This window comes from Sceloporus occidentalis, unplaced genomic scaffold, assembly GCF_023333645.1.
Source record: "Sceloporus occidentalis isolate IW3139 unplaced genomic scaffold, rSceOcc1.0.p SCAF_5, whole genome shotgun sequence".
Classification (NCBI taxonomy): Eukaryota; Metazoa; Chordata; class Lepidosauria; order Squamata; family Phrynosomatidae; genus Sceloporus; species Sceloporus occidentalis.
The window spans coordinates 81,929,403-81,941,151 of NW_028316985.1; the positions used below are offsets into that span (position 1 = coordinate 81,929,403).

At 40.9% G+C, this 11,749-nt stretch overlaps 1 protein-coding gene across 1 annotated transcript in view; it reads left to right on the plus strand.

Annotated features, from left to right (window-relative positions):
• The window catches only part of LOC149312387 (conserved oligomeric Golgi complex subunit 5-like), a 193,779-nt gene extending 182,095 nt beyond the window's left edge, over positions 1–11,684 (plus strand). Inside the window, exons 20-22 of the mRNA XM_089524517.1 lie at positions 1,207–1,333; positions 2,181–2,260; positions 11,146–11,684. Of these exons, the coding sequence (XP_089380643.1) occupies positions 1,207–1,333; positions 2,181–2,260; positions 11,146–11,260 (322 nt within the window). The 3' untranslated portion in view covers positions 11,261–11,684. The remainder of the gene's footprint in view (positions 1–1,206; positions 1,334–2,180; positions 2,261–11,145) is intronic.
• The last annotated feature ends 65 nt before the right edge of the window (positions 11,685–11,749 follow it).

The window sequence follows — 11,749 nt, forward strand, 5'->3', positions numbered from 1 at the left end:
TGGAGTCAGTAAGAAGAGGAGACAGATTCAGTGACCTTGTGATTTTCTTTACATTTTGCCATAACAAGGAATGGTGGGGTGGCCACATTTGCATTGTACAAATGTCTGAAGGGGTGTCTAATCCAAGTCCAGTTTAAAGACAAAGAAACATAAACATGAACAAAGGGGACTTGAGGTTGCTTATCAAGAGTCATTGCCTGGTCAGCAGACAGAGCAGGCACAGTTGTAGACAGTCTTCTCCCTTATGCATTGCATTCCTATTAAAATTACAGTGATTATTTCTAATTTTGCATATATACATAGGCATATATTCTGGTTGTAAGCTGTTGTCAGAACTAGGGAAAACTCTCCCTCCCAGATACAGACAATCAGGCTTCGGTTGGTTAACAAAAGACCTTTATTGCTGCAGTCTTCAGAGAGAGAAGTTGCTACTGAGACTAGTAAGATGTCTCGGTTAGAACTGAGGATATCAGGACACATCAAAGCATAATAAAGATATTTGAAAATTTATGATCCCACCCCACCAACTTGGTGCACTTTCACACCATTCCCATAACAACCTCTACATGTCCCCCCCATCTATTCATTTCTCCGGCTGGCCAGCTTGTGGGATTCTATCTGCCAACCTGGTGATAAGCTGGAGCTCGGCTAGAAGGAAACCCTCCTACACAGTCCTTAGACTGGCCTCATCTTTCTAGGCTTTACAGAGCAGTTGAACCCCTGCATCCCATCCTAGCCCAACATACCAAATACATGCAATGGAATAACACATTTTATTACACACTACTACATGTCTACTACACACCCACTACACCAAAACAAATAGAACATGGCAGAATTGTTAGAGTCTGACAGCTGTCTTGAGTCCCATGCCAAAAGAAAAGCGGGGGGATATAAATAGAATAAAAATAAAAATAAATAAATTTGGCATTTGCAAAGTTTAGGCATGTGTGTCTCTTTTTGGTGTGTTATGCAAGCGGTTACCTTATCATTCAATTTTGGGGGCAAAGTAAAGTGCTAAATATGGAGACCTCATTGTTGTGTGGGCGTTTTGTGGTGGAAATTCCCTTGAGAGAGACCTAAAGAGGAAATGTTAAATGACCATCCATCCACCATGACCAACATTTTACTCATAAATGGTAATGCAAACATAATATTCTTCTCTTTTAACTGTATCATACTGTTTGTGCTTTCTTCCCCATGCAGACCAATGCTGTTCCAAACTAGTGAGCATATTGCCAATAGCCCGGCCGTGGGAGATGTTATTCCATTCAGTACTGTTATTCAGTTCCTATTTACAAGGGCACCACCTGAATTAAAATCTCCATTCCAGGTAATGAGATTATGCTATCTTTTCATGTTAAACCCTCCATCAAGAGCAAAAAGCCATTTATCTCTAATTGCTGTAACAAGTGCTATTCAAGATGCAGCTTGCCTGGTTTGATTGTATAAGATTATAACAGAAGGTTGAAGACATTTTATATTCTTTGTAACATCTAGCAGTAGAGCAGAAGTAATATTTTTAAACAAAAGCATCATAGAAGCTGCCCTTCCCCTCTTTTATGCATTTCCCCATTATTCACCTCTACATTAGTGATAATTGTAAGTCAGAATGCAACAGGGGGAAAAAAAGAATAATGTTCAAAAGTGATGGAACCGGTGTAACAACATAATTATTGCTTAGATTTAGAGCAGAAACTTGGAATCCTTGGCCCTCTGGATAATTTTGGACTGTAACTCCCAGAAGCCACCAGCCAGCCTGGCCAATGGCAAGGGTTTCAGAGAGCTGCAGTCTAAAATGAACTGAAGGACTAAAAAACCACTATCCTGATCTAGATTTGGGAGAATCAAATGCTTCTAGGTAGTGGACTGCAGTAGCCACAGAGCAAAGCAAAACAGGTTTTAGCCCATTTATAAGCAAAATCCAGTTGAGCCCAATTAACTGGTTGTTCTGCACTTTTCCAGAACGATTGCTAGAGCCAAAAATAAAATAAAGTTCAATGCTATTAAGCATCATACTCTGGATTGCTACAGGCAACGTATTGTTAGGCATTTTCTCAAGATTTTTGTGAACTCCACCAATCTGCTTTAGTACATGAAAATGCCAGGGATGTGAGTACATGAACTACTTCTTAAAATCTCTTGGGTTTTTTTTGTGTATGCGTTTATTGCCATGAAAGAGAGCTGAATGGACCATTGCGCGTTATTCCCGGTGGCTTGATGACCATCCAACAGAGAAGGACAGGCTCATTTTAATACGGTAAGAAGCTTTTTACTTTAAAAGTTAATTCAGTGATGTTCCAGTTTTATAACCTGGATACTCTGATCTTTTCTGTCCTACCACTTTGGCTAATACATTAGGCTGCCACCTCCCTTGAAAGATACTTGTTTGGTGTACAGTTTAAATGAAAATTAACGTAAGCTTCGTGGCTTCCTGCAAACAGTTATGAATGCATTACTTTCAGAGGATAAATAGCTGCAGACCAGTAAGGTGATAGTTTATTTGACTTTCTTTGATGAAGAGAGAGGTTACCTTTCAAATTATACAGAACTTTCGAAATAGTTCAGATGTTTTCTGAACTCCTACTCTGGAAGAAATTGATATTCTTTATTTTTTAGTTGCCTGTGGATTCAACTAGTTGTATTTTGCGGTGATGCCCTGTGTCGAACTGCCTCTATGAATTTTTTTTTAATAAAGCAATACCTCTGGGGCTGTAATCCTATGAAGGTACAGTTCAATGTTCTACTGAAGTCAAGTGACTTCTTTTCAGGTTAAGTATGTTTTAAGTTCAAGTTTCTTCTTTCTCTGGTGGGGGAAAAAACAAAAAAATGGAAGAAAGAATGTTTTGTGAGCAATTTTTGTGGAAGAAAAACAATTGCATTATATTTTAATTTAAACACATGCATACACATATGCATGCACACTTAAGCATATAAAAGAAATAGCATAGGTCCTAATGCAAACTTAAGGCACAGGCACCTATTCCCATTTTTCTTGGCACTTAAAATGGAGATTGCAAAGCACAGTGAACAGTAAAGGCTTGTTTTTTTAGATTCTGGCATGACAGACTTGGGAGAATTTCCCTCTCTGAAAAGTTAATACATCAACTCACCTTCACCAAAGTACTTACTAGAGACAGTATGACTGAAAAATTGGTTTTTATCATGGATATAAACCCACTTCTTCAGTTACAATACCGAGTATAACTGGACTGGAAGTGGGCTAGAATGTAATAGGGTTTGGAAAGATACAAATCATGTAGCAGAAAAGACTGGCTAAAATCTGCTTAGAGATAGGCAAAGTTTTGTGCCCTACCAGCCACCTGAGAGCTAGAGTGGAGTAGTAGCTTGAGTATTCAACTAGATTTCTGAGAGACCAGGTTTTGAATTCCCACTCAGCCATGGAGAGCAATGGGATGACCCTCAGCAAGTCACAGTTTGTCAGCCTTAGAAGAAAGCAATGGCAAACCCTCTCTGCACAAATCTAGCCAAGAAGACCCCATGATAGATTCACTTTAGAGTTGCCGTAACTCAGAAATGACTTGAAGGCACACAAGAACAACAAAAAGAGCATACACCAAAGCCCCTGGGAATGATTTATTTTAATCTATGCAATCTTTCAGCCTAAAATGCCCCCAAATAATGCAAAACAACCTGAAAATGTGTTGGAATTGTATGACTTTGCCTCTAGGACTCCTCCACTTCCAAAAAAATCCCCCAAACCCAGCTGAAAACAAGCACTGGTAAAAATGTCATGTCACTTCCAGCTTGACCGCAGCAAGACTATACAACCCACTAAAGTGTTCCCTGCCTCCTGCACATTTTGAAAAAAGGTTTGTCTGCATCAGTGGCACTGTAATGATGTGTGCATAATGTATCAGGGAAAGGGCTACGACTAAGTGGCAGAATACACACTTTATGTGCAATACTCCTCAGGTGCAATCCCATTAATGTGTCTCAGGGGTCAAGAAAAGCACTTCTGCCTCAGGCTGTAAAGAGTAGGTCCTACTCAGATTAAGTAATAGGCTCAGCGTGGATATCTCAGTCTCTTATTTCATGGTTTGTTTTCCCTTTCAAATCTCTTTATTGCAACTAAAATCTACAAACGCAGGCCTAAATCTGGACCAGTAACCTGAATCAAGAGGCATTTCATCTTGTATTGGCTCTGGGCAGTCCTTGAAAAAGTTAAATTTGGGGGATAAGACTCCCACAACTCACCCATGTTAGTAAAAAGCAATTTTTCCAAGCTCAGATTTAGTTCCAAATTGATTTACAGGTCTTATTAAGAGCTGAGCTGGACTGGACTGGACTTCAGTTTAGATGTCCAAGTATTTGTGTTTTTGTCATTGAGCAATGGTCAAATGACAAGGTAGTCCTGAAATGTTTTCTGCTTTTTACCCTATGAATATACACCCCAGGTCACAAAAAATGTTGAGGACTTGCAGTCCATGAACTATCCCACAGGGCAGAGCTGAGGGCAGTATTTACCCTCAGAGTTGGTCAGAACTGTAGAACTGTTGTCAAGAGAGGGCTGAAGTTTAGCTTCTTAAATATGCTCATTTTTCATCCTGCCAGGGACCTTGCAAGGCCAGATTATTTAGTGTTTGCTCTCCATTAAACTGGAAATGAATTTCATGGGGCAAACATAGGAGCTGAAAGCAAAACCATCTCTCATCGATTGGCTGAAATGCAAATGTAATATCAGTCTTCTTTTAATTCTCACTAGAGCTATGTCAGAACGTTTGTATTAAAACAATACAATTGCCTTGGTTGGCGAGGGGAGTGCTCTCTCCTACAAAGTTCCTCACCTAATTCAAATTTCATCTCTGACTCTTATGATTTGGGATATGCCTGAAATTTTTGACTTTGGTCTTTTATACTGATAGAGGCCCTCTTTCAGCCTCAGCCTACGTTCTTGCAAGCTGCATTTCAGCGTCAAGTGAGCCACAGGTAAATGAGGAGAACTAAAAAAGCAGCATATTTTAGCAGAAAGTTATTGTAACCAAATTTCAGGAAAGGCATTTCAACCATTAACATGGGGGACAACCTCATAAGAGAGCTAGGAAACCACCAAAAAGAGCATGGCCATGTGGGGATCCTACAAGGACCAGGCCTGTGTGCCAAGAGGGATGGATTTGGTTCCAGGGTCCCAAGGTGTCCTATGCCTGCCCTATTATGTCTTCTCCTCTTAAAGATAACTCCCAGTGCTCCTTGCATCTGGAACTAGCAAGTGTCAATGTAATAAGAATCCAATAAATATCCTGTTCCCACAAACGCAGATCAGTTGTCATGCCTAATTCTTAAATGTATATTCCACTTTTGGTAGAATTCAAACGCAGTATAGGCAGTGCAGTTTGAGACTTCAGAGCACTGGAAGTTCAACAGCAAGCTCAATGCACTTGCCAATTATACAACGTTGTTTCAAAGGGCTTGTTCCATGCTCTTGAATAAGATGCTTTTGCTCAGTCAAGCAAAAGTAATGCCAGCCAATGATATTTAAAAATGACTCAACAAAACATTTAAACAAAACATCCCATCCAAGCAGCCCAATATCACCTCTAGTTCGTAAAATGCATAATTATTTTCTTGCTAGAAAGCCATTATGATTGATTTGTCAGAGTAGGCTCTAATGCAGTTTGAAATTGCCTCTCCTAATGTACTGCACTTGCCAACTTCAAACTGGGTTCTTGGCTCTTCCATTGCTGTTTCTTCGTATATAATTATTTCTTTCAGCACTTGGGTTAAGTAAATGGAGGCTCAAAAGACTGTATTTTACATAAAGTATAATGGTCTGTTTAGTTTTTATGACTTTCTCGCTCTTTCTCTTCTGGAGTTTGACCTCTCTTTTAAAAAATATTAAAATCCTATTTCAGTTCCATGCCTGCTAAATCGATCTGTTAATCCTTTGCTGTGAGAGCAAAGATCAGAAGGTTACAGTCATCTTTGGACAGTTATATAATGCATCAGAAGTTCAAGTGCCTCCATTTGCACTCTGTGTAACTTCCAAAACAAAGAGCAGCATATTAAATAAATGTGCTTACCCCTCACATAGATGCACAACCTACACATCTGGCCATGGGGAGACATGGCATTTTTGGTGGCAGCATGCAAAAAGCGTGATCAGAGGAACTTATACTCCCCCCCTCCTTCTCATAGGTTAGATACCAGATGTAGAGAACAAGTCCAATAACATCCAAACAAATGATACCTTTATTGGGACAACTAAAATGCACAATTACATGTTGCAAACTTTTGAAGACACAGTGGCTTCTTCATCAGGCAAACCAGAGAAGAAAAATTGAAGGTGTTAGTCATAGGTCTGTATTTCTGTTTCTGGTCTTAGTTCAGATGGTAAAGAGGGCTATCTGTAGGCTGGCACCTCCTTTAGATATCCTAAAACTGTCTAGAGCAGTGGTCCCCAAATTGTGCCCTTTAAGGGATTTTGGACTTCAGCTTCCAGAATCCCAGACTATTGACCAACATGGCTGAGGCTTCTGGGAGCTGAAGTCCAAACTCTCTTAAAGGGCACAGTTTGGGGGCCACTGGTCTAGAGCTTTAGTGATGAACTACACAGGAATGGACCAGGGGCCAGTAAACTGAAAGAGCAACAGAAAAACAAACTTCCCCTCAAATGGTGCTGGTCAGATCGGAGAACAAGATTTATGTGAGTGTTCATTTTTGATGTTTGATATTGTTGTTGTTGTTGCTGCTGGCATGATTAAGAAAATATTAACAACTGTCCAGTGTATTGTTATCTCATACTGGTCAGCATCCTCTTAGTTGTGCGACACATGCAGAACAAGGTATTCACCACTCTGCAACAGACTTGCTCAGCTGACATTGGCAGAAGCAGGGTTGTGCCATGTTGTGCATTACAGTTGCATATTGTGCATTGAATGGTGGCACCCAGCCATTGACATGTGTTGTGAAATGTTGCTGTTCTGCCTGGGGGTTGTGTAGTGCTGGCATAGCACTATGCACTTATATCCCAAACAACATTTTTGTTGCAAAAAATACAGTAATAGTAAAAGGCTAAGTGATGGTTTAAAAAAGAGGTGGGACAACCCTCCAGATGTGGCTAGACTCTGGCTCCTATCAGCCCTGGACAGCATAGCTAATGATGAGAAATGCCAGGAGTTGCAGTTCAGCAGTCTCTAGAGGGCTGCATTTATCCCATGTCTGATTTAGAAAGAAGCCATTTCTAAATGAGAATACACAAGTATGGGTAAATGCTGTTATGTACCTAAGTTATCATGTCAGTCTGTGGAAGTCTGACCTCACTGCTTGAGATCAGTAACGTCTGAGAGTATTTAGTGGGGCTAAGAAGCTGAAGCTTAATCCAGACAGGATGGAGATGCTCCAAGTCAAGTGTAGTACTGTAATGATTTGACATTAATGAGTATCAGCCTGTATTGAACAGGATTGCCCTCGCCTTCAGTATTTGAGTTCTCTTTGGGTGAGTTCCTGCCCTCAGCATTGCTCCTGGCTTCTCAACCGTGAGGAGAGGGGCTTTTGCTTAACATCGGCTCCTGCCCCAGCTGCAACTATTTCTGGTAAAGCACACACATCTGAATTACATCTAGAGTGGACCACTACAATGTAATCTATGTGAGTCTGCCTCTGAAGATCATCCAAAAGCTATCAGGTCAAAGGATCTGATCGGACCAGCACCATTTGAGGGGAAGCTTGTTTTTCTGTTGCTCTTTCAGTTTACTGGCCTCTGGTCTATTCTTGTGCAGTTCAAGGTGCTGATTATCACTAAGGCGCTAGATGGTTTTAGGATATCTAAAGGACCATCCTCTCCCCTCTGATCCTCTTTGTCTAGTGGAGTCCTTCTGTTGAACTCATCTTTTGATTTACTTGACTGGAATGTGCAGAAAGATCATTTTACCAGCAGCATTTAGAAAGTGGAATTCTCTGCCCCAAAATAATTGCTTTGGCATTTTCTCTTAATTTTGATGCCCTCTGAAGACTTTGTTTCTGAAACCTATTTTTGACTGGTCTACTGCTTGAGCCTAAATTGACTATACGCTCTCTTAATTTACGTACATGTGTGTCTATGTGTGCATGCACCCTCAAGTCACCTCTTGATACATGGCAACCCCATAAATTTCATGGAGTTTTCTCAGGCAAGGAACATTCAGAAGTGATTTTGCCAATTCCTTCCTCTGAAATACAGCCTGCAGAAGCTGGTGTTTTTTGGCAGTCTCTCATCCAAGGACTGACCTTGCTTAGTTTCCAAAATCAGACAGGATCTAGCGCCTTCAGGGTATTTAGGGCAGATTTTACAAGTGAGACCTGTAAAATTATGTTGCAGTAAATCCTTGCCTCCTAACAGAAGTCCTGTTCAGGGTTTTAGTGAGCCATGTCCTTTTCCCCACTGCTCATCCCTCAGACCCTCACCCCCAACCTTTGTATTCTGTAAAATTGCAGGTTGTCAGGCATGATTTCAGAAAAGGGGAGTCAGCATTTTATTATGCTTGAATTTACAAAAACGTGCCACTGCATATCTAGCAAGTTCACCAAGTGTGCAAAAACAGCTGTGTTTTGAGGTAGCCCTTCTGAATTTTCAAACTGATTGACAGCCAAAATACATGACTTAACTATTAGAGGGACCATTTAGTACCTGCAAAGGAAAAGTTACAGCCTGTTTCTGCTTCTGTGCTCCTTTTTCTTTTCCCCAGACACCTGGAACAGGAGTTCTGAACTGCTGTTCAAGAGAGCGTTTCAATAGAAAAAAAGCTAGATAGTACAAGAGGGCTTCCAGCTTCAGATCTGGGGAACACACTGTTCTAAAGAGATGAAAGTAGTGTTACCTCTGTTCTCCTCCTCCTTGAAATGATCTCATAAATCAAAGGTGGGGATTGTGTGGCCCTCCAGATTTTGCTGAGCTACAGCTGCTATAGGTAGTATTACCAGTGGTGAGGAATGTTGGGGACTGCAGTTAACATCTGGAGGTTACATATATTCTTCTTCCTTTCCCCTTTTCTTCCTATGCTACTAATATGTGTGCTCTGGTGAAGTGGTGTCACTGTGGAATTGCAGTGGGTGACACTTGGTTGGGCCCTCTTCCCCCTTTGATGTCCAAGGGCTGAATGCACACCCTTCCCGGCTGCTCCATCGCTAGGCTGTCTATCTGTTAAGAAGCCCAATGATGGAGCAGCTGTCCATCTATTTCAATGCTATGCTACTTGAGCAGTGCTTTCCTGGGGTATTGAACAGGACTGCCAGCAGTTTCTATCCCAAAAACTAGGATGTGAAGCTATTTAGAAAGATTAAGAGGCAATACAGTAAATGGAAACAATAAATTCTATGCAGCCTTAATTCAAATTACTAACTGAAATGGGATACCTATTCTGAAGAATGCTTCCATGCTGTGCTTGAAAAAAGGCAGGCATAATTAGGCTATTTGTCAGGTAATGCTGTAAAGTATTTCTTTTTAAATGAAAAGTGGAGCTTGGATATTGAACACACTCCTAAAAATAATAATCCTGCTGTATATGTGTATGTGCTAGAAACATACGTGGGACTCTTTAGTGCCAGTTTGGAGCTTTGAGGCTTTTTTTCTGCATTACTGAATAATCCAAACCCACCAGGCATCCCATAATAAATATGGTAGCATCATAATAACACAGATTCAGTCCACTTTGGGAATAGTGGGAAACAAATTCTTTTAGTTGCCTTGATGTGAGGGAGGAGGGGGAGAACAAAATGCATCCCATTGCCCAGGCAATGAAGGTAATCCTTACTGCACTGTGCTGGTAGCTTCATAGTCTGCTAGCACTGTATGGGAGGATTTATGTCCTGTTTCCCAGCTTATCGTACAAAAATCTACATGATTATTGAGACAGAATGTGAGTGGGGATGCATATTCAGATGTATTTCTATCCAGTGTGCTATATTTGTCAACTCTTCTGACTAAGAGCCCTGTGTAAGTGTTTGCTCACATGAGAGGGCTAAACTGGGAAGATGTAGGCACACGTGCAAGGCCGTCCCCCTCTCCATGACTGTCTTCAGAGAGCCCTGTATGTTTATGTCTGAAAGCAGTTGATAAGCATAGCCTTCCCATATTTTGAAAGTCTGTGAAGACAAGAATATCAGCTGCAACTGAACAGGTGCTCACATTCTCACATTGGTTATGGCTGGCATTCTGCATTGCAGATGCAGATTCATAACCTAAAGTTTCAAACCCATCAACTCTCCATATTCAGATATGGTTTGTATTCATGATCATGGCACTACTGCCATAATCATAAATGCCCCCAACAACCACCAGAAACTCCAGGGTGGCGCTCTGAGCGACAGGAGTTCTGTAGCCCATTTCAGTGGGGCACTTCAGGAAGATGTGGCAAGCCATAGTGTGCCACAGCTCCGGGGGCAGGAGGTGGGCTGTTGGCTGTGCCATCTTGAAGTGCCACACTTGACCACATTGCCAAGCTCCATCAGTCAGAACTCCCTGGAGTTTAAGGGGTGTCATTTATGTAGCTACAAATGCAATGCAGGATCTCTGCCTACATTTATAACCCACCATTTCCCACTGAGTTTAAGGTGCCTGACATAGAACTCCTTCTCCCCACTTGTAACCCTCTGAGGTAGGTCTGATGCAGTGACCAGCTAAGGTCACCTAGTGAGGTAAGTGACCAATTTCCTAAGCCCCAGTCCAGTGGTATAACTCCTACATTGCACTGGCTAACTATATAATAACAATTCTAGCCCTCACATGTTGCAAGTGAATACCTGCAGAAGGCTTAGCTGTGAGCAAGAGAGTACAATGTTGCCTTAGCGGGCAATGTGCATTCTTCCCTCCCCAGAACAATTTCAAATCTTTTGGTCTGGAAAAACCACAAGTTGGCTTTTTTGCAACCAGCCACAACGAAAAGTACCTTGTCCTGTTCAGCATTACCTGCAAATATTCTCTAGTTTCAAAACTTAACTGTGGCTCAACCAACAGTTGGTATTCAGGGGAACTGATGGGTGTATATAAACACCACTGTTGGATGCCTTTGTTCTGGCAAATGAGGCCATGGCTGAGTTCATAGCAGTAAGTGAATGGGCACTTAAGCTGATCCCTGTTAAAAGCTCACTTCACAATAGGTACTATACAAACAAATGTTTGATCTTTAAATGTTTCTTTCCTTTAAACAGAGGTGCACTGGAAGCTTATGTTCAGTCGGTAAGAAGTAGAGAAGGAAAGGAATTTGCACCAGTCTATCCCATAATGATACAATTGCTGCAGAAAGCCCTATCTACTGTTCAGTAAAATGTTTCTTGGAAGATACTGGGACTCCAGTGATACAGTCAAACAGCACTGGTAGCGTAATACTTCAGAATCAATATGAACAGTCTCACCTTCTTTCTCTCAAGCATCTACCATGAGCTGTGTACAGGAATCAGAAACACTTTACATTCTTCTACTTTTCTGGCATAAAAACCTCTGTGATCTTCTTGTGCTATCTTTTGATTTTAGAAACCAGGTGGCATTTTTATGACAAGCTTTTGTTTTCTGCATTTGATTTAAAAAAAGATCTTAACAGGATTTCCATGTGAATAAGACTGAAATCTACAAAACCCACATTTATGTGATCATTCATTTGCTTTTCAGCAAGAATCCTACAGCTTTAAACTAACTTATTTTATCTTTCTTATGATTTAAATCTGCATATAATAAAGAATTATATACAGTGTTTTGATTCTGTGCTCATTTTGTGTTATAATTGGATAACTGCCTAAGAAAAATGTACTTCTTGCT